Genomic DNA, 22,821 nt, shown 5'->3' on the forward strand with positions numbered 1-22,821 from the left:
CGGCCAATATATACAAACCTATCTAACTATTACAACCCTATGGGCTTTGAGAACAAGCCCAAATCCTATAACTTAAACACTAGGCCCAATACAGAGGAGCAACTAACTCTAATAATTCTAACACAAGGGCCAAAGGAGGAGGACCAAAGCTTGTGTTTCGGAAGCCATGGAGGTAAGGTTGAGAGAAGAAAAGGACAATGCTTTCTTGTTTATTGCAAGAGCAAGAGAAACAGCCAATTTATAATGGGCTAGCTAGGGTCGGGGTCATTAACGTCAAATACTTATTTTTCATTTTTCTTTTTTGTTTTTTGCCAACGTCAAATACTTATACTTTTCACATGTATGATTAGGATAGGAAATGAATCATATTAAAGTTTATAGCTGCCAAGAACTTAGCCTTGTGATTCAAAAAACCAATGAACCCGTGCGGGAGATGGATTCTGCTTTTCACTATAAAGAATAAAATCTAGAGAGGTGCAAGATTTTTACGTAGCCACTGTTAATATAAGAAGCAAGCTAGGGGACCAACAAATGGTCGATCTTTAATTTGTATTACAGGTGATCTAGATGGGGATGTGTTTCTTTTATCTTTTAGTTTATGAAATTTTGATCACCACTCTAACGTTGGATAGGTTTTCTTGAAAAGGGAACCTTATAAAGTGTTGGTTTCCTAACTCCTAATTTTTAAAAGGGAAAATTAATCTGGAGTTTCTTCTAATTTACTCAAGTTTTGAATCAGGTCCTTGAAATTTTTTTTCTTTTTATTTTAATTTTTCACCTTTAGGGTTGTTAGTTCCTACAGTTTAAATTTGTTAAATAAGTATTAACACTGTTAAGAATTTCTGTTAAAAAGCACTGCCCACTTGATTGCCACTTCTGAAAACATCATATTCTCTTCTGGTTAGCATCATCTCCTTCCATTACAACCTCAGGACCAAACTCTCCTCTCTCTTTTAGCTTATTCATCAACATCTCCCCTACCATTCTTGAACGACACAATCGTGAAACTGTACCTAGAGATGAATTCATAGATGAGAAGGGATTGGCAATCCAGTTTGACACAATAACCAAGGAAGTGGACAAGGTTACCATGGTTGACTTGGCAATGACTCAAACCTTGTTGAGAATTTAGTCTAGTTTAGCTTTGGAGAAGTTGTTGGTTACTTCCTTGATCTCTCTGTTTTTTCTATTACTAAAGCAGGGGCTTGAATAAAAATAGAATTGTTTCTCTGTGTTGCAGACAACTTTTTGGCCATTTAGACATCATTACCTTAATTTTCAGAGGCATCAGAAAATTGCTTAGAACCAATGGATCTTTACTTTTGTGCTTAAACGTTGATCTGTGAAGCATCTACATGGCATGGCCAAGATTTTGGGTCCTATTTTGTGCTTTACTGTGACAATAGTATTTGGTTTGGTTAAAAGACCTCCAATACATTTTATAAGGTTGCATCCATCAAAACTGTAAAATAATTCTCATTCATTGAAAGAAGATTCAAATGGCCTCAAGTTGGACAGAGAAGGAGATGTGACCGCAGGGAGGTGTTATAGTGAAATGAGAAGAAATTGGGAGCCATTTATAGGTTGAGAGAATGAGGGAGAAGAGGAGGAATGAGCAAAAAGAGAGAGAGGGGAGCGTGGCAAGGTGGAAGAAGCTTTTAGACGTGGCTTTTTATTATTGAGTAGGCCATGCTTTTTAAGGAAAATTCTCAACCGCGTTAATACTTATTTAACAGATTTAAGCCACTGGGACTAACAGCTCTAAAAGTAGAAAGTTAAAATACCCAATTGAAAAAAAAAAATTTAGGAACCTGATTCAAAATTGAAGTAAATTATAAGGGTATCTAAATTAGTTTTTCCTTTTTAAAATGTGGTTTTTCTAAAGATTTGTGCTCCTATTGAGAGGCAACCAACGAGAGACGGCCTATTAATCTTTGGTATACACATGTTAATGAATATATTATTTCAAAGTTGCAATTTCCTATTGATTCTCATCTCTAAGAAGAATGCAAAATTGACACGATTGGTTGATGATATCTACCTACACATATAACACGTTTAAATTAATAAAATGTGTGTCTGCAGGCGTACGTAAGAGAGAGAAAGAGATGGCTACACCTATTAAGTCGCTCTGTTCTTAATTTAAGCAACAGTTTATCTGGCAACACTTAAAATTAACCTTAATTGCAGAAGGATAGCAGCATTGTTCACGGTAAAATACACACGTCATAAATGGTGAAAAATGGGACTCATTCTATCAAATGTTGAGCATAGTGCCAATCAAGAAACCGTACGTGTCTCTCGTTTCAAAAGGAGCTTTGAAACGGCAGCAATATATTAAAGGAGATTAACCAAATATAGACATGGATGGTTGGTAAGATTTCTTATCATGGAGTATAATATTAAAACTTTAAACGTGGTTTTCATGTCTGATTAAATTTATTTCTATTAATTCCCTATCCAACATAATTAAAGTGTATTCCCCCCGTCCCCCTTTTATTTTAATTGTCACTTTCAAAAGATTACTACTATATACTAGTTTCGATTCTAATTATACGAGTTAATTGACTTATTTGAAAAGATTAAGAAAATAAATTAAGTTAGTTATTTGTACTAAATATGTGTTTTTTTTCCTTAAAATATACTTGTTAATCAAGTGTATTAGCTAGAATTATTATTGTTAGAATGATTACCTTAAAAAAAAAGTATAAATATGAGAGAAAAAGTAGATTGAGATCTCATATTTATGATCAAAATAAAAATCAAACAAAATCTTATATTAAATATCAGAAGTGGTATTTATTTGTTATTTTATAGTTGTTTGAAACAACAAGCACATCATTCATTTATGAGAACGGACGCGTGAAGAATGAATAAATATAATGCAGCCGATTGTTGAAACCGTGCGATGTGGGAGGCGGGGTGCCACGTCTAAGCTAACTGGGCCTTCTGCTGATTCACGTGATGGAGAGTTGGAGGCTAGCGAGGGATGCATTCGGCCATATTCTGGGTCATGGATGGGTACATCGAATCTCGTGTCTAGTAAGATATGTATGATTCTTTGATTTGGCAGCGTCACGATTCATAATTGCTTCCCCCAGTACATGCCACGGTGACACACACACACACACACATATATATATATGTATGTATATATAATTCTATATATTTATACTCCCTTCCTTACTTGTTATAAAATTCAATTTTGTGAATAGGTTTGTCTTTTTTTATAAGATTTTTTTTTTGAGTTTGTCAGAATATTTAATATATTATTATCTATTTTATTATTAGTTTAATATATTTAATATATTCGTTTTCTTCATTTATCTTACTATTACTCTCTCACATCTGTCTATTTATATGTAGGGATATATTTGGAAAAAATTATATTTGTTACATATTAATTGCTTTTTATTAATTTTAACAATTAAAAAAAATCTTATAATAAGGAGCAAAGTAGTATATATTCTTGGGAAATCCAGTCCTGATATGATATTTTTTTTGGGACTTCGCAGGTAAAATAATTAATCAACCGCCTGTAGATTTACTCTATCTCTTCATCAGGACTCAACTAGACATGATGATCGTGATTTGTGAGCGCAAACGAATAAATAATGTCGTTGAACTATTGGCCCGGTTTGATTTGTGTCATTAACACCAGGATCGCCAAAAACATCCAAACCAACAAGAAACAAGAGTTAAAACCTCAAAAGAACAATATCACATCCATACTCAATTGAAGTTTATACTTGCTTCCGATCCTTAATATAAGATATAATCAATTAATTTAGAAAGATTAATAAAATTATTAAATAATTTAATTATAGCATATATTATATGACTTTTCTAAGCTACTTATATAGATTATTATATTATATCTCAATTTATAAGTGAAACAAATTAATTTGAAAAAAATAATAAATATAAATAGTTTAAAATAATTTAATATTTTTTTAATTTATTTAAATTAGTTAATTAAATCTTATATTAAGAATGAGAGTGAGTATTCGATTTAGTTTGTAGTTTAAATTTTTGAGCGACTAACATGATCAACTTAGAGATTCAGTAACAGTCAAATAAATGCGGACGATGTTTTCTCATTAATTGTGCCACGGTGCAATTAATTAGACTTTGCCTTTGTTTTTATTCATTGTATTTTCTTTTCTAAAGTATTCCACGTTCTTCTTATGGAACTTGTTATCCAAACAACTGTTTCGTTGCGGTCACTATTTTTCTAATAAATTGTTTTTTCTTCAAAATTTTCTTTAATTCTCACTTGAGAAAAATTTCTTGAGTTATGTGCATTTTCCCCCATTTCTTCAATTTTTTTATAATTTGTTAACAAATTTATAGATTAAAATCGATATATTTTCAAGAAAATTTTAATTCATTTTGGTAATGCACCCCTCGCCACACGTCATCTAATTAGGGTACCCGAGGGAAAACGATAGATTGGCATGAGGCTGCGAAATTGGAAAATTAGTGATCAATTGTACTTTGCGTTTGAGAGGGTTTTTAATCACCTTGGCTTCTCTCCTTTTTGGTTCCGGTCCCGGCCTTCTTTTACCCTGAAACCACAGCGTTTTGGGGTAAAATGGGGTGATAAATGTATACTTTTCTAAAGATCATTTGACAAAGTGAAATATTTTTTACTGGCACCCAGTATGTTAAAATAATTTTTTATGTACATAATACTCTAAAACACTTATTAAAATGGTTTTTTTTTATTATACTTATTATATATATAAGAAAACGATTTGCTAAGATTTGTTTTTATCAAGTATAAAATATATTGCATAGTTCAATGAATATTTGATGCGATCCTTTATGCCTTGAGTATTCCCCATATTTTATCCAATGATATACTACAACTTAACGGTGTTTAACGATGGAGATACAAAGTAAGAAAGAAAATGTTTTCAGATATCCAACTATTTTTAATTATGTCACTATACTTCCTTTTCCCCCTCAATATCATGATAACGTGGAGGAGTGAAATACGAGACCATCGATAAAATTAAGAAACACTATCTGAACCAAGTGCCTTTCCCCTCTCATATATAGCTCTTCAATTTTTCTTAAGATTTTTTATTTTATTTAATCTTGTGTTATATATATAATTATTAGTTTTTGAAGTCTTTGAACGAATCGTCCCATACTCAGGTCGTAATATGAAGTTATTAAACCCAGAATTGCAGTAGTGAAATCATTTTCTATCCCCAAAAACAGTGAAACCAGGATTTGTGATGGTGAATCCTCCATCTATGACAAGATTGTGGCCGCTCACATACTTAGACTGGTCACTTGCCAAGTACAGTGCCGCCTCAGCCACATCTTGAGTTTCAAGCTTTGCGCCTTTCAGGTTGGAATAAACCCCATGGACTCCGTCATCATCAAGCCTGAAGAAAGCCTTAGCCGACGGTGTCGCCACCAAGTACGGCGACACACAGTTCACCCGAATCCCAAACTGTCCGAGCTCCACGGCGGTGTTCCTCGTCAGGCCCACCACTGCATGCTTCGAGCTCGTGTACGCATGTGAGGCCCCACCGCCGATACAGCTACACACACTGGCCGTTGATATGATGCTGCCACATCGTGCAGGGACCATCACCCTAGCAGCGTGCTTGGTCCCCAGAAAGACACCGATCAGATTCACGTTAATGACTTCCTCGAATTCGGATTTCTGGTTTTCGAGGATGTTGGTTTTGTTGACACCGCCAATACCAGCGTTGTTGAGCATGATGTCAAGCTTGCCGTACTTTGAAACCGCAGTGTCCACGGCGTTTTCGATGTCCTGTTCCTTTGTGACATCGCAATGGACGTAGGTAGCAGAAGAAGAGGAGGAAGAAGAAGAAGAATCCATGATGCTTTTGGAAACTGAGTGACCCAAGTCATGTTGGATATCAGCGATCACCACTTTAGCTCCGTGCTGCGAAAAGAGCCTGGCAGTACACTCGCCAATTCCGCTCGCACCGCCTGTGATCAGAGCCACCTTACCTTCAAGCCTGAAAGTGAATGATTTTACTCACAAGTATACATATTAAAACTTGAAACGTATTGGGGAGTTATACTCCCATTAACTGGTAGATGAGATTGTAATCTTTGCATACCTTCTCATGGCGACCGTGGCTAACATGGAGGCACTTCCCATGGTGGAGCTTTTAAGCCTTCTTCAACTAATACGTGCTAGTTCGATTTTTGCTGTGTGCTATATAACAGAGGACGAGGTGGGCTATTTATGGACAACATGTGAATGGCTGTTTATGGATTAAAATTGTCATTCCTTAAAGTGAATTTGTTATTTCTCATATTCAACTTGTCATTTGGTTGAGGGACATTTCAGATATTTCACCCACAATTTATATTTACAAAAGTAAGATTGGGTCCTTATTTGCTATTTTTCAAATTTAGAGTCTTAAATCATAATTATATATATTTGGGGGGTCTTTTTTTGCAATTTTTTCTAAAGTTTATCCTTAGAATAATTGGGACTTTTCGGTATGTAGCACGTGTCATGAATGCGCGCGATCCTTGTTAAGTGATAAGACAAGCATTAGAATTAGGTCCAATTTAACCTCACTCAATGTATTATTTAATTCAAAGTTGCAAACTTGTAATTGCAATCCTCTATATAAATTAAGAGAAAACGACATGATTGCCAGCTGATGAGGTAGAGAAATGGAATATATATATATCACGTTTAAATTCATAGATTATGTAAGAAATATGATGGTACTAAACATATAGGTGATTATTGGTCATGGAATATCAAAAGTTCAAGCGTGAAAATCGCATACGTCTTTGATTAAATTTATCGCGATTCCTTCGATCTCATATCAGTCACATAAGCATCATCCTTATCTTATTGTTAGACAAAATATCTTATATATATATATTTGTGTGTGTGTGTGTAAATACATATTCATTCATAGGATGATATGTAATAACGTGACAGTGTAATGTCTAATAATATCATTATCACGCTGGCCAACAAAATAATAATATCATTATATCACAATCGTCATCTCTTTTAATTTGTTTTGTCTCTCTCCTAAAGCATCTGCAATACCATTTGGCTGTGCATTCATGAAGGCCCTTACAACTACATTCTTTCTTATCCTATTCATAAACAAAATTAAAGATACTCACTGCATCATTTTCACCACCCACTCCCCAATATATATACTCCTCTGGTCCTATTTATAAGGCACTTCCAATATGTTTCACATAGACCAAGGAAAATCTTAAACTGCATTAACTCTCCATTAAAATATAGCAACTTTCCAACTTTACCCCTATTTAATGTATACTCCTTTCAAAAAAGATAACTACTTATATTATAATAAATGAAGGACAAAGTAGTACATTCACACTAAAAATTTAATGAAGTGGCTTATAAATAGGACAAAAAAAAACCTTCTCTCTCTGCCCTATAAATAGGACCAGAGGAGTGTATATATATATATATATATATAAGAAGTTCATAACTAAGAACTCTGTATCTAGAGAGTTGTCACTCGTACATGCATGTTGCACAAATACCCTTCATTATTTATCTCTGTGCATACATTGGCCTTTTTCCTTGCAGGTAATGAAAACTTTTGTCCTTAGGGCTGAACATATTGAGAAGTCGTTTTACAATACCCATATAATAATAATAATAATAATAAAACCATATTCTTGTTTATATATATCTAATGTGGCTTTAGAACTTCAACCATGTACCAAAAAACCTAGTTCAACTAACAAAGCTCGACACAGTTGGTAGATGGCTGGGTCCCTTAAACTTGATGTTCTGGGTTCGAACCAGGCCGTATGCATAGAAAAAGCTTTGTTGGGAGAGGTAAAACCCATTTCGGTGATCTCTACATCTTAAGAGGATTAGTTTCTAGTTATCAGCTGGGAGAAAATTTTAAAAAATGAAAATAAAAAAAAAAAGATTCATATTGACAGTTTAATTAACATGACAAGCATGGCTTTGAATTTATGTTCTACTTTTTCAAATAAGGCTTGCCAGAACGGCGTTCAGATCCTGTACACCTACTATAAAGAAATGCAAGCAGTGCCTCTGCCCCATATAGAGCCCTTTTTCGTGGTCGTTGATTGGTCTATGATCCACCAGCTTTCTTGATACCAATGTCCCGAAAACGAGGTGGTTCCAAGGACAGCGTGGCGGGAAGGTTTTGGGGATCGAACGAGTCATTAACTAACCCATTATTGATCTTTGCCAGGTTGATTTGTGGTCGTCTTCGTTAACATGGACATACTAGATCATAGCGGTATATGTGAATACTAAATATCACATTTTAAAACTTTTTCCCCTTTATTTTCAATTTTAAAAAGTTAAATAAAAACTTATATATATAAAAGAAGACATATGATTAAAGTTGCATTCATAATGATAACTTGAGCATAATGAAGTCGTCACTTAAGGACCGAAGGCACTTTGCCTCCTACAGCTCATTCCATACAGGATGGTAGCTACAGAAGTTGCAGTCACACTAGCTATAGTACAGCGATAAAAGGCGATACAGCACTCCCAACGCAGATTAGATCTTGGCAACTTTATTAAAAGCTCCATAACATAACAGAATTTATATCATATAGTACCCGCTCCATAACATAACGCCGCCATAATTGGGAGAGTTTTGTATACGTGGAAGAATCTTATTGCTGAGCTCATCTATTGGGATATAACCACCAGCCCTGCCAATTGCCCCCGGAGACGCCGGCAGGCCAAGATATAACTTGCAGATGGGGAAATCAGTCCACTATTCCACGTGTATACCGTTCTGAGCATTCCAGGGAGAATATTGGCACGAAGGGTTATTGTAGAACTGAACCCAAACATGGTCGGAGAGCCCGGTTTCAATCGCTAAGTATGGACCTGAGATAGGATTTGCGGCTGATAGGTGAAAATCTGTTATCCTTCTGTGGACTCATAACATGTTCCTACTTGTTTGATACCAAAGTCGATGCCATCTAAAACCGCGTTTCCTAGCAGGCCTTGCGAATTATTCTGATGGCCACCGAGAAAGTTGGCCCAGATGTAGTCTGCAACTTGTTTGGCGTCTTGGGCTGAAGAAAGCGAATAGGTCCGAAACTCTCTTCTGAGAGAGAGGAAGATTTTGACGCCTTTGCTTTGGCAGCAAGCTATTGGGGAGGCATATTTAGTGCAAGGGACACCCCAGGATTCAGAATAAGGTCCGCACAGGTTTATGTGTGGAGTTTGTCTATCGCAGAAGATACTGAGGAATGCTATGTTTATTATCTCGTAATCCGGTGGCGCATACTTCATCCAACTCTCCTTCACGCGCATTCTGGCCCCAGTTCGTGGCAATTCCTGATCCCTTGGCAGAGCTGAAGCGAGACAGCAGTAAGAAGGACGGAAGGAGGATGATCGAATCTTGCCTTTTGGAAACCATGAATGCGGATTGATAGAAGAAAAGACATGCTTTTCTTGTCTAGGACGAGGAACATGAAAAACCAATTCACAATAAAGGGTGTACGGGTTATTAACATCAAGTTCATTAATTTTTTTCCCTGTCTTAGTTCTCCACTTTAGCTGTGATAAAAGAACCTTTGGTGGTTTGGTTACGTGGTAGATTGATCCTATTCCTTATGTTATGAGAGAGCATCGCATGAGATAGAAGATTTACATGGGAAGCGTGCTAAAGTTGAATTTTTGCAGTCATTAGTTGATTCTGGGAACATAACAGTAGCAGGCTAGAGGACTATGCCTGGATACCGTGATATTTAATTAATTCGATTCCTCTCATTAATGCGAACGGGCCAATGTTTTTTTATCCTAACAATTGCTTCTTGTTATACTGCATGTGCGGTTATCAGTGCTTTTCAAAGAAGAATTAATTGTTCGGATATTGCACGGTTTCCATATGTCTACACCTTGAAAATTCATTGCAACATGAACTTGAAGCAATCTTCTAAATTATGATCTAGCGATTTTTTGTGACTAGCTAGCTTTAGTAGCGTGCTTATAATCATCGATACCCGTTCAGAGTTATAATTATTTCAAAATCTGGTTGAGGATATAATCTCCCCCACCCTCCAAAACCAAACCTGTAACAATGCGTAAAGCTCTTTCACAAGAGCATCCTGTAATACAAGTTTCCGCCGCCTTCGATGAACGTCAAAATCAATGCCATCTAAGACAACGAACGGTTCCGAGTATGCAACTTGTTAATGGTTCATCAGCCGAAGAAAGGATATAGATCGACGACATGATATCTGGCTAATAACGGTCTGAGAGTTTGGGCTTGGGCTGGTTTTGTGCTTCAACAGGCCCCCAACGGTAATGGTATTATAGCGAGACTCGACCTCAAGAGTTGAAATCTCAGAGCATCTAATGGTTTAGTGAAAAGATCTTTCAATTGGTGTTTTTTTCCATAGAAACAAATATCCTCCTATAGAAGTAACCATATTTAAAGTATGGTTAAACACTAAATATGAACACTTTTCTTAATAAAAATTTGAATATTAGTTTATCACGTTTTAAGAGACTAATTAGCCAGTCTATTCCCGTGTCAATACTCAGCTCTTGTTAGTCAATTGCTGCAGGCCCAGTTATTTAATATATATACTTTGCCCTGGCATATTTTTGTAGTCTTTTTGAAATTTTAGAGCTTGTAATATTAATTTGGAAAAATCCCATTAAAATACCCCCAAAATATAGAAATCCCGTAAAGGTGACTCATATTTGCGACATTTTTTTTTAATGAATTTCGAACTTGGAAAGATTAAAATAAAAAGGCCCTATTTCAGAGAATTTACACTACTAGAGGAAGAATATAATACATTTGAGTGTAGTAATTTCTATGAAACATGTCCGTGATGAGTTCTATGAAACATTTCCTTTTTTACTTTGATTTTTCCAAGCGTGAAACTCATAAAAAAATTGTAAATCGGTGAAAGGTGCTTCTAGTGTAGCAAATTTCTTAAATTTCCTGAAGTATGCTCGTCTTCGTCTTTGATTTTTCCAAGAGTCCAATTTGTAACAAAATCTTGCAAACCGCTAATATGAAATGGTGAAACTTATTTCAAGCGCAGTAAACGGTGCAGTAAATCTCCTGAAATATGCCGTTTTATTTGATAGTTTATATATTATTTTACACCATTTTAGTAAAATAGTTTGATTTGATGGCCAATAGTTATAACTTTTTTCTTTAAGAATTCAGCGGCGGATCAAATTCCACTTTGACCAACTTTTCCAGAAAAAATCTCGGCCGCTAGAGCATCGGCAGCCTTACTTTTGAAAAGAGCAATGTCATTAAAAAGCACAATATCTCACAATTCTATTTAAATACACTTGTGCATTTTATTATTTCTGTTGAAAGTGGAGTCACCGTTCTAATTTTTGTATATGTCCAAGGTATTTTTAACGTAATTTTTCTCAAGTTTAATTTTTATATTTAATCAAATGAAAATGGAAATGGAAAAATTGAAAAGGCCTTTTACAATTATATTTTTCCCTATCCCATCCCTTTGTCCTCATAGCTTCTCCTTTATTTTTACTCCACCTTCATAATATCATTGCGTGTAATAAAAAATTTTATATGAATAAAATAACTTTTGAAAAAATCACAAAAAAGTCCCTGAAAATTGAAAAATTGCATACAAGGAACCATTCATAAAAATTTTATCATTCGCTTATCAATTATTATCAAAACCAATATTAATATTGTAACGGGTTCCTATTTGCAATTTTTTAGTGTCTTTTTTGTGATTTTTCCCATAGCTTTTTGGCCCGAAAAGTATTCAAATCACAACGACTAATTTTTCGGCCTGTTGGCTTTTCATTAGTCATAGCCAAGCAACTGTAAGTTTACTCTATTATCAGCAAGATTATCTTTATTAAACATAACTAGGTAGACGTGTCCAAGCTTGGCCTGTATTTCATTATTTCTGTTGTCACGACTTGAGCAAAATCTAATATTAAAATCAGATTATTAGCAGGAGTTGGGGTCTGTGTAGAGGGATTAGGTGGAGATGCAAGGATTTGCTATCGAAATAATTATCTATATACATGTGGCAGGCACGTACGGGTCAAACGCTAGCAGCAATATAGGGAACAATGTCGTCGATCTTACGTGAAATTTCGGTTTCTCCCTGATGTGATTTGGTTGTTTTCAAGTTAAAATTTCTTTTGTCAAAAAATGTGGTCATCTTATCGGAAGCACCTTAGAAAAACAAAGTATATATGATGAGAAGTTTCACAGTACATATGAAAATAATGGACTAGGACTTCGGTCATTAAAGCATATAACCACCAATAATTTTGCCTAAACAGTGGTTGAAAGACGGAAACTTATGTACTAGCTAAAAAAATGGACAAATATAATTATCAAAATGGTTAAGGCATACATCAAATGGACTGGCCCTTGATGAGCTCGAGTTTAAAGAGGCCAAGTCAAGACATACGTCAAATGGCGCAAAAATGTTACGATTATTAAGTTAATCAACATTGACAGTTTAATACTATTGTGAGTAATAATTTTTCATATCAATAAAATAACAATTTTTTGTCCCAAAAAAATTATAGAAATTACTCATCTCAAATCATAAATATAAAAATTGATGTCATCATTGGTTTATTCCACTAGTCATAGTCAAGCAACGTAGTTTTACTCTATTATCTATTTAAGTTTAGCTAGATGTAGACGTACACGCTCGGCCTTTTTCTGTTGTCACAATTTGACCACAATCTAATATATTACCGGTTCTAATTATAAATGTACAGATAAAATCTCATAACTAAGATGAGAGATAATATTAATACCGGATCGATTATTAGAAAGAATTGGTTTCTGTGTGAAGTGGGTACGAGAGATATGAAAAGATATCAAATTCATTAATTATATACGTGGCGCCTCGAGTTACACGCGAAGCTTTGTCGCCATTGATCCTGGGACCACGCGAGGGTGAAATTTCGATTCCCCTCTAATGCGACTTGGTTGTTTCTAGTTAATAATTTCCCTTGTCAAAAAATTTGGCCATTCTGTCGGAAGCATCCTGGAATAATATTAAAGTACAACGATGAGAACTCTCACATATGAAAATAATAGACTAGGGCTAGGGTTATTAACGTCAAGTTTCCTTTTTTTTCCCCTTTTCCACAATACGACGAGTGACAACGCAGGCGAATGCCTTGTACATATCTTAATTGTAATTATCTCTTAGTTGATTCTTGATCCTTACTTATTGTCTCTAGCAACAAGAATATATAAAAAAAAGTATTATGCGTGGCAACTGCGGATTGGCTTATGGATATTTTAATATAAATCTGAAAAATATTGTAAGTAATAATTAACAACTACGTTATATTGTACCTCAAAGCATTGTAAAAGATCTATCTTGTCCTCTAGAATATATATGCCTCTATGTAAAGATATAAGGAACACATATTGTAAGTGTCTGAAACTATTTTTGCATACGACCACTTGTTGGTACTTTTAAGGCCTGGTTGATGAAGCGATAATGGAATATTGATTATCACAGGGCGTTTGAATGAACAAATTGTGTGTGTGTGTGAGAGAGAGAGAGAGAGAGAGAGAGATGACTTAAAAAGTCGTCAAAGACCAATGAAAAGAGAAAAAGGTTTTAAGCTTTTCCTAAATATATGGTCATCGAGCAGCTTTTAAAGGTAAATTTAAACTACAATTTAATACATGCATGTCCTTAGAGAAAATATAAATAAATAACTTGAAGTACAAATATGTGACATATTTGTCCATATATCGGCAAAAATATTTATGGACATTAACCAAAAGAAAAGAAAAAAAAAATCAACTAAAACAGAAAAATGTTTTGATATGTTCTTTCAAGGCATGATAGATCATCACGCATTTTTAGATACAAATCTATATCAAAATTTAAAATATTTTAATCAAGAAAAAATATAGATAAATACAATGTACAAATATGAACATGGTTGCATTATTGATAAATAAGTTATGGACATAGCCAAAAAAAAAACACACCAAAGAAAATCGGAAAATAGGAAGAAGTTGTAAGCGAAGAAGCAGAAATTAACTATGGCCTTGGAAGGCGGTCACATTAACGTCGATATATTTTCCACAAAATAAAAGGAGTATTATCTTAAAATTTTACTTCTCATAACTTAGCTATGGACAAAAGAACCTATGATTGATTCTATTCCCTATAGAAGAAAATCTCGCGAGGTAGAAGGACGTTTATATGTGTCTCATGTTAAAGGCGAAGCTAGCTAGCTAGACATTTGCGGCTTGTATTTTAATATTAGTACCAGAATATTAGAAGGAGCTGGGGCCTAATTAATTAAATAAGCAACGTCGTCGCTGAGTTATAGGTGCAATTTGATTTGTGTTAATTAGCTGTGTCAGCTGCACGCAGCAGACGGATACGACCGCAAACATCGTCAAAATGAACAAGAAACAAAAACTAGTAAAACCTTAAAAGAACAGTATCACGTACTAAATTATTAAAGTTTTTATTTCTCATTGATGATAACCTGACTAGAATCAGGCTTTCATCACTTAACATGGAAGAAAGGCACTAGCCTCGGACAATTGATTCCATACATGACATAGTGGCTAGAGAGGTTGGAGTCACAGTCTAGTACTGCGATAAAAGGCGATACAGAACCTCCGACGCAGATTTCATCATGGCAACCAACGGCGCACGGACAACCTTAAGAGCTGCAGGGGCAGTACAGTTGATTTTACCGCTGTACCCAGATAGATAATCATAGTACCTACTCCATAACATAACCCCACCAAACTTGGGAGAGGTTTCTACCTGCGGAAGAATCTCGTTGTTGAGCACATCGATCGGGACATAACCACCGGCACTACCATTTGCAGCGGGAGACGCCGGGAGGCCGACATAGAACTTGGTGGCGTTGAAGGTGGTCGTCCACTGGTTCCATGAACTTATAAGTTTCTGAGTATCCCCATCTGTGTATTCGCAGGGAGGGTTGTTGTAGAACTGGACCCAGATGTAGTCAAAGAGGCCAGTTCTGATGGCGGTGTCTAAGTAGTAATCTGGGATTGGACATTGTGGTGCTGCTGATAAATAAAAGGTCTTTACTTCCTTATAAGTGTAAAGATCTTTAAGAAGGACATCCCAGTACAAGTTTGAACCAGCTTCGATGTCAAAATCAATGCCATCTAAGGTCACGTTTCCGAGGAGACCTGCGCTTTGGCCACTGAGGTAGTAGGTCCAGAGGTGTTGTGCAAACTCCTGGGCGTCTTGGGCTGAGGAAAGGCCATATTGACCAGAGGCTCCTCCGAGAGAAAGGAAGATTTTGATGCCTAGGCCTTGGCAATAGGCTATTTGGGAGGCATATTTAGTGCAAGGGACACCCCAAGACTCAGAGCAATGTCCTGAGAGGTCTATATTTGGAGTTTGCCCATTGCCGAATGTGTTCATGAATGCTATGTTGATGATCTCGTACTTTCCGGTGTCGCATGCTGTGCTCAACTCTCCTTCGTTCACATTCTGTCCCCAGTAGGTGACAATTGGGCAGCCTTGGGATGAGCTCAAGTGAGAGAGCAGCAATAAGGGCGAAAGGAGGAGGACCAGAGCTTGTGTTTTGTAAGACATGAAAGTAGAGGTTAAGAGAAGCCAAAGGCAATGTGCTTTCTTGTCTTAGCAGGAACCACAGAAATGACCAATTTATAATGGGCTAGCTGGGGCTAGGGTCATTAGCGTCAAATCCTATTATTTTTAACCCATGTTGAAGCAAGGAAGCATCATTAATTAAACTATAAGAATATTAAGACTTCTACGTAGCACGTGCTATGAATGTTGAATTTTGCAGCCATTTTCTTCAAGGACCCCGCAAGCTATGTAATCACTAGCTAGGGAACCACGATCGGCCATCTTTGGTCTTCCTACGCTTCTAGATACATCATCATTTTTTCAAAAAAGTTTATGTCTCTTTTTTATACTATATAGTTTAGAATTTTACGATATTTTACAATATTTTTTAAGAAAACTAATCCTACTTTATAAGTTTTTTCACCTTTAAGAAATGATCTTTTAAAAAATATCCCTATTTAATTAAGGACATTTTTAAAGAGAACCAAAAATAAGTTTAACACAAACAATTTCCTTGATCTACATATTAATATAGGAACTTAATAACTAATTTACATATATTAAAAATCTAGTAAGTTGGTTATTTATGAAAAAATGTTTGTTGACTTTCTTAACTATCATTTTTTTTTAACAATTATCCTCTCTGATCGTTACTTCTACTAATAGAAACTCTCTTTAATATATCAATAATTTGAGTTTGTGAAAAATTTATAAGTTTGAGAAAAAATTAAGATCTTACATTTAAAATATAAAAAAAAAAATAGATATGATGTGTATGGGTGTATGTGAAGTGTGGGCGTGCGATCCCCTCTCCTATGGAGGGAGAGAGGTTTAAATTGTCTAATTCAAAAACCAAAAAAAGGGATATCACGTGTGTAATGATCACTTTTTGCGGTACACTTGTTAAATGATGATGAGCCAAGCATTACATCCAAATTTAACATTACTCATCGATATTCGGTACACATATTTTGTAGTGAATGTGTTATATAATTCAAATTATTATCCAAATGTTAAATTATAAAATAAAAATAAATAATTAAATTTATGCCACTAAAATTTGAAATGAATACTTGCATTAAAAAAATAAAAAAAATTTAATTTGTAGGAAATAAAATCTAAACCATTTAAATATTGATTTTATGATTAGAAAAGGAGAAGAGAAAAAGAATGGGAAGGAAAAAGGAAAGAATGGAATTATATCTCTAATAAAACAAAAGAAAACGACACGATTGCCAGCTGATGATGATGTGGAGAAATGGAATTATATGTATAGCACGTTTAAATTCATGATGCAAGAAATGTGATTATTGATCATGGAATATTAAAAGTTCAAACGTTATAATTGCATACCTCTTTGATTAAGTTTATCTCTACTCCTTCGATCACATCACATTTTTAATAATTGCTTCGCGCATCGAGTATTAATAAAGGGGTAGTTACACCGAATTTTTTAATTTTGCGGAATATATATAACATTTGGTTTTAATAGTGTTCTCTTCTTCATCAGGTTGAAGCATTAAATTAATTTTTTATGTAGAATATATAATTATTTCATTTTAATATTATTATTTTCATCTCTTAAAAATATGTCATATATAGTTATTTCTATAAAATATATAAACTCAGATTTCTATCATGGTCCTGCGAAGGGCATGTGTGAGAGAGAAGCATCATCCTTATCATTTTGTTAAATTAAATTTTGCATATCTATACATTCATTCATAGGATAACATATAATATTCCTCTGATCCTTAATATAAAACAATTTGATTAAATTAAAAAAGTTAGGTAAGTTAGTTAATTATAAGAAATATGACATAATCCTAAATTCATCTTGATTAATATTCCCTCTTCCTCTTCTATTTGATTATGGTTGAGAGAGTATCATAAGAGTAATTTAAGAAAAACTAATAAATATAAAAAATATGTCTTATATTTAGGAACTAAAATTAACTCAAAAAATATTTATTAAGAGGAGTAACATGACTGCCTAACGTGTAAACACCATTTAAAAATAGGGAAAATTACACTCAGGTCCCACAGAGCACAATTAATATCAAAAAGGTCTCTCGAAATCGCGAAATGATTCTGAAGTCCCCAGGGACATGTGTGTAATTAATTCTAATTGTGAAATTACGTAGTTACCCCTGTTAATTTGAACCTATTTACAACCTCAACAGTGCTGTTAACAACCTGAGAAGAAGTGGTTAACAACCTCAACAACGCCCCTGGTATTCCACAAAGTGAGTTATCATGAGCACTGCTGAGGTTGTCAATCACGTCTTCTCGGGTTGTTAACAGCCACTGTTGAGATTGTAAACGAATTGTTGCAATAAAATTAACAGGGGTAAGTAAGTAATTTCACAATTAGAATTAATTACACACAGGTCCCTGGGGACTGCAGAATCATTTCGCGATTTTGTGGGACCTTTTTGATATTAATTGTATTCTGTGGGACGTGAGTGTAATTTTCCCTTAAAAATATAATAGAGGCATGCAAGCAAGGCAATCAATATGTACTGTAGGTTGGGAAATTCATGTGTGACAGTGACAGCAACGAGGATGCATGTGAAACCTTTTTTTGGCAGTATCCTTCTGCATATTAAATTTAGGGTTAATTAATTCTCCGGTAGTTTCAATCAATTTTGAGTTAGGTACCTATAGGTTTTTTTTTAATTAGGTTTTATACTTTTACCTGTTTTTAATATGGTTTTTGTATCTATTTTTCTTTTTATCAAGTCCTTATAAGTTCACCCTATTTTTAATTAAGTCCTTGAATTTTTTTATTCTTTATTTTATTTTTATTTTATAAAAATAGTGAATTATTATAATAATTTTATTATATAAATAATGAATTATTATAATATTTTATTTTTTAGCAGCAAAAAAAATTAATTGTTCTAGAAAATTTCCTGAATTAATTAGTTATATTACTTATTTTTTATTATATAATTATTAATTTAATTTCATTATCAATATTTTATATTTCAGTATTAATCTATTTAATTAAGTGTATATTTAATTAATAAATAAAAATTAAAACTACATGGACTTATTGAAAATTTAGCAAAATTATGGGGACTTGATAAAAAGAAAAATAAATGCAAGGACCTAATTAAAAACAGATAAAAGTATAAGGACCTGATAAAAAGTGAAAAAACTATAGGAACCTGATTCAAAATTAGTTGAAATTATAAGGACTTGCAGATTAATTAATCCTTCAATTTACGGGTGATGTGAGTATGCATATGGAACTTTTTGTCCTTCCTTCTTTTGGCTTCATCTTTCTGTATTAATCAATGTATGGATACATGTGAATACTAAATAATTGTCACCTTTTTAAAATTTTTCCCTTTATTTTCAGTTTTGACATCTAAGTTTAATGAAAGAGAAACCAAAAAAAAAAAAATTAAATAAAACCTTGAGCATAATCAAGTCGTCACTTAAGGACCGAAGGCACTTTGCCTTGTACAGCTTATTCCATACATGATAGTTGCTAGGCAAGTTGCAGTCACACTAGCTATAGTACAGCGATAAAAGGCGACACAGCACTCTTGAGGCTGATTAGATCTTGGCAACATTATTGAACTCTCCAAGAGTAGTACCAGATTTGATCTTACCGCTATGCCCAGAATCTATATCATAGTAACTGCTCCATAGCATACACCCCCGTAATTGGGAGAGCTTTTTATACGTGGAAGAATCTCATGGTTTAGTCCGTCTACTGGGATATAGCCACCAGCCCTGCCAGTTGGCGCCGGAGACGCCGGCAGGCCAAGATATAACTTGGAGATGGGGAAGTCAATCCACTGGTTCCACGAGTGCATAAGGTCCTGAGTATTCCAAGGAGAATATTGGCACGAAGGGTTATTGTAGAACTGAACTCAAACATGGTCGAAGAGTGCAGTTTGTATGGCTGAGTCCGAGTATGGATCAGGGATTGCACATTGTGGTGCGGCTGATAGGTGAAAATCTTTTACCATTCTGTAGGAGTCAATATCCTTGGCAAGATCATCATAATAACAGGTTCCCCCTTGTTTGATGCCAAAGGCGATGTCATGTAAAATCGCGTTTCCTAGCAGGCCTTCTGAATTATTCTGATGGCCACCGAGAAAGTTGGTCCAGAGGTAGTCCGCAACTCGTTTGGCGTCTTGAGCTGAAGAAAGTGAATATATCCGAGAGTCTCCTCCGAGAGAGAGGAGGATTTTGACGCCTTTGCTTTGGCCGTTAGCTATTTGGGAGGCATATTTAGCGCAAGGGACACCTCAGGATTCAGAACAATGTCCCGACAGGTTTATGTCTGGAGTTTGTCCATTGCCAAAGATGCTGAGGAATGCTATGTTTACTATCTCGTAATTCCCGGTGGCACATGCTTCATCCAACTCTCCTTCACGCACATTCTGGCCCCAGTACGTGACCATTCCTAGTTCCTTGGCAGAGCTGAAGTGAGACAGCAGCAAGGACAGAAGGAGAAGAATGCAACCTTGTATATTGGAAACCATGGCGGACTGATTGGAGCAAAGATAATGTTTTTTTTTTTTTTGGTTTAGAACAAGCAACAGAAACAACCTATTTATAAAGAGCTAGGGCTCGGGTCATTTAACATCAAATAAGTTCTTTTCCATGTTTTAATTTTCAGTTTTAGCTGTGACAAAAGAACCTTCGGATACGCGGTGGCTAGATTGATCATATTCCCTATATCATAAGAGAGTATCGCATGAGATAGAAGATTTACATGTGACGCGTGTTAAAGTTGAATTTTTGCAGTCATTAATTATTGGCTCTGGTAACATAACAGCAACAGGCTAGAGGACCATGCCTGGATGCTTGCGATGTTTAATTCGGTTCCTCTCATTAGTGTGAATTGGTTTTTTTCCCCCATAATAATTGCTTCTTGTTATGCTGCATTTTTAGGTAGCAGTGCTTTTCAAAGAAGAATCGATTGGTTGGATCTTGCATGGTATCCATGCGTCTGCACCTTGTGTGCGTAATATTTGATGTGGCAAATAGAAACCTCATGCATGTCTGAGGTAATGATGATGTAGCTTTATGAGGCTTGAAAAGGCATTACAATGTGAACTATTGAAGGAATCTTCTAGATTATAACCTAGCGATTTATTGCCTCCTAGCTAATTAGTAGCGCGCTTATAAATGTTTCAGAATGTGGTCACAATGTGGTGCCGCTGATAGGTGAGTCTTTGTAACGTTAGTACTTCAACAACACTCACAATATAATCAGTTCCAGCTCTGAATGTATTACTAAGTATTCATATGAGATTACAGAGCATACGCATGGGAGAACGCAAGGCATGTAATATGCGGAAATATAATCTCAGATGATGCAGAAGCTTAGACAGAGAGAGAAGGGGGGGGGGAGAGAGTACAGAAAAAGCTGTGAGAGAGAGAAAGGATCCCAAAATCATTCCACACACGTCTAACCGTTTCTGACCTCCATATATTATTCTGCACCCTCCAACGCACGCAACTTCCACGTTTTCTTCCGCATCTTCATGCTTCTGCGCAATGCTTCGGGCCTCTGCATATCTAATGGGCCTCCATTTCCTAAGCCCATACACTCCGGAGTTACAGTCCCATTTTGGCTGTATGCGTGAAGCTCTTTCACGAGAACATCACATATGGTAGTTCACTAGTTTGCACTGCCTTCAATGTCAAAGTCCATGCCATTGAGACAACATTTCCTGGTATGCTTTCTAGCAGCTAGATTGATCCTAATCCTATGCAAGAAAATCTTGAGCAATAGAAGATCTATTTATAGCTCTTCGTTATCAAGGACGAAGCTTAATTTGTCACTGATTGTCTCAACTACGATTTCCATTCACTTCACATTCATCGTAAATCAACCATCAAATTTGCGGTTAGCAATTCAATGTAACTATTTTTTTTTATAAAATACTACCTTTAGTCTTTAATATAAGAGCTAGTTTGATTTTCAATTTGCATTGGTCATAAATATAATATCTCAATCCACTTTAGTTTGTCTCTCATATTTATTCATTTTTTTAAGATAATCTTTGTAATAGTTGCACATGTTAAAAGTTTTATCAAACATTAAAACTAATACACTTAATTAGTAAGGATATTTTAGGAAAAACAATACGTATTCATTACAAATAATTGAACAAATTTTTTTAATATACTCAAATTAGTCAATCAGTATAGCAAATAGTATATATTAATCTCTTCCATTTACTAGAAATCCAACGATCTAGATCTACAGTGAAAATAGTGTGCTGGTGGGAAGGACTGCAGGGAAAAACTTTTTTGTTGATGCTATTCTAGGGCCATAGAGCAACAAAGAGCGATGAGAACGTGACAATTGGATGTACCTCTGAACGTACTATTTTGATAGTTTCTAATAATTGCCCTTGTCTTATTGCCAGCTGGTTTACGAAAGTGATATCCTTTGGATATTGCTTCGTTCATCAATTTCCCCAAACTGGATTCTCTCCACTAACCTTTCCATCCTTTTCTCTTTCATTATCTTTTTTTCTCTTTACAATTATTGGATCAAAATTTCAATAGTCTAAATTTAACATCTTATAAAAATAATGTTATTAAAAAAATAAATAAATAAATTTAAACTGTTAAAATCTAGTCTGAACAGTTTACAATTGTAATGAAAAAAATTTGCTCTATAATAACAGCTGTAGTTATAAACTGTTCATATTATATTTTAACAGTTTAAATTTATTTATCTATTTTTTATCATAATATTTATTTTTATAAAATGTTATAACATATTAAATCTGGACCATTGTAGTTTTGATCCAATGGTTGTGAAGAGAAAAGGAGGGTAGTGGAGGGGAAGAGGATGGGAAAATAGTGGAGAGAATCCAATTCCAATTCCCCCCGGCCACAAGTTTTGCACCTGCTGGGCGTGTATGTGGCAAATAGATAATGCATATCGCGAATAAAAAAATATTTGGATAAAACTAAACCATAACTTGAAAAATAGTTTTTGGAGAATGAATTTTAGAAAGGATAGATTTTGTGAAAAATAGATTTTGTGAAAAAATAATTTTGAGAAGTAAGAGTGTTTAAATAGTTATTATCAAAAGTACTTTTTACATATACAAATTACTAAAAAACATAAATTAATATAATAATTATATAAAATAGATTTTATGATATATTTTAATTTGAAAGAATAAATTGTTAATATTATATTTTTTACCAACATAATTAATAATACATAAGATG

At 34.7% G+C, this 22,821-nt stretch overlaps 3 protein-coding genes across 3 annotated transcripts; all 3 read right to left on the reverse strand.

The window, feature by feature from the left end:
• Window positions 1-5,206: 5,206 nt before the first annotated feature.
• LOC114730389 (secoisolariciresinol dehydrogenase-like) lies at window positions 5,207-6,151 on the reverse strand. The gene is made up of 2 exons (XM_028917446.1): window positions 6,111-6,151; window positions 5,207-6,005 (listed from the first exon to the last, which is right to left on the reverse strand). Exons 1-2 carry the CDS (start codon window positions 6,149-6,151, stop codon window positions 5,207-5,209), a joined length of 840 nt encoding a protein of 279 aa, XP_028773279.1.
• An 8,296-nt stretch (window positions 6,152-14,447) lies between these two features.
• On the reverse strand, window positions 14,448-15,604 carry LOC114730386 (hevamine-A-like). The gene has a single exon (XM_028917444.1). The coding sequence runs from the start codon at window positions 15,598-15,600 to the stop codon at window positions 14,611-14,613; it is 990 nt and encodes a 329-aa protein (XP_028773277.1). The 5' UTR covers window positions 15,601-15,604; the 3' UTR covers window positions 14,448-14,610.
• Window positions 15,605-19,235: 3,631 nt separating this feature from the next.
• Window positions 19,236-20,102, reverse strand: LOC114730398 (acidic endochitinase-like). Its single transcript, XM_028917452.1, has 3 exons — window positions 19,919-20,102; window positions 19,581-19,831; window positions 19,236-19,478 (listed from the first exon to the last, which is right to left on the reverse strand). Exons 1-3 carry the CDS (start codon window positions 20,100-20,102, stop codon window positions 19,236-19,238), a joined length of 678 nt encoding a protein of 225 aa, XP_028773285.1.
• Window positions 20,103-22,821: the final 2,719 nt, after the last annotated feature.

The sequence above is a fragment of the Neltuma alba genome, unplaced genomic scaffold, assembly GCF_004799145.2.
Source record: "Neltuma alba isolate B1F8T4 unplaced genomic scaffold, ASM479914v2 tig00012731_pilon, whole genome shotgun sequence".
In the NCBI taxonomy this organism is placed as follows: Eukaryota; Viridiplantae; Streptophyta; class Magnoliopsida; order Fabales; family Fabaceae; genus Neltuma; species Neltuma alba.

Excerpts from the sequence above, each read along its gene's own strand:
- LOC114730389 (XM_028917446.1), bottom strand. The coding sequence starts at position 6,151 with ATGGGAAGTGCCTCCATGTTAGCCACGGTCGCCATGAGAAG. Across the intron at positions 6,006-6,110 it reads GCCACGGTCGCCATGAGAAG|GCTTGAAGGTAAGGTGGCTC; the intron begins GTATGCAAAGAT and ends ATTCACTTTCAG.
- LOC114730386 (XM_028917444.1), bottom strand. The coding sequence starts at position 15,600 with ATGTCTTACAAAACACAAGCTCTGGTCCTCCTCCTTTCGCCCTTATTG.
- LOC114730398 (XM_028917452.1), bottom strand. The coding sequence starts at position 20,102 with ATGGTTTCCAATATACAAGGTTGCATTCTTCTCCTTCTGTCCTTGCTG. Across the intron at positions 19,832-19,918 it reads AGCATTCCTCAGCATCTTTG|CTAACGGCCAAAGCAAAGGC; the intron begins GCAATGGACAAA and ends CCTCCCAAATAG. Across the intron at positions 19,479-19,580 it reads ATATTGACTCCTACAGAATG|TTCTACAATAACCCTTCGTG; the intron begins GTAAAAGATTTT and ends GTTTGAGTTCAG.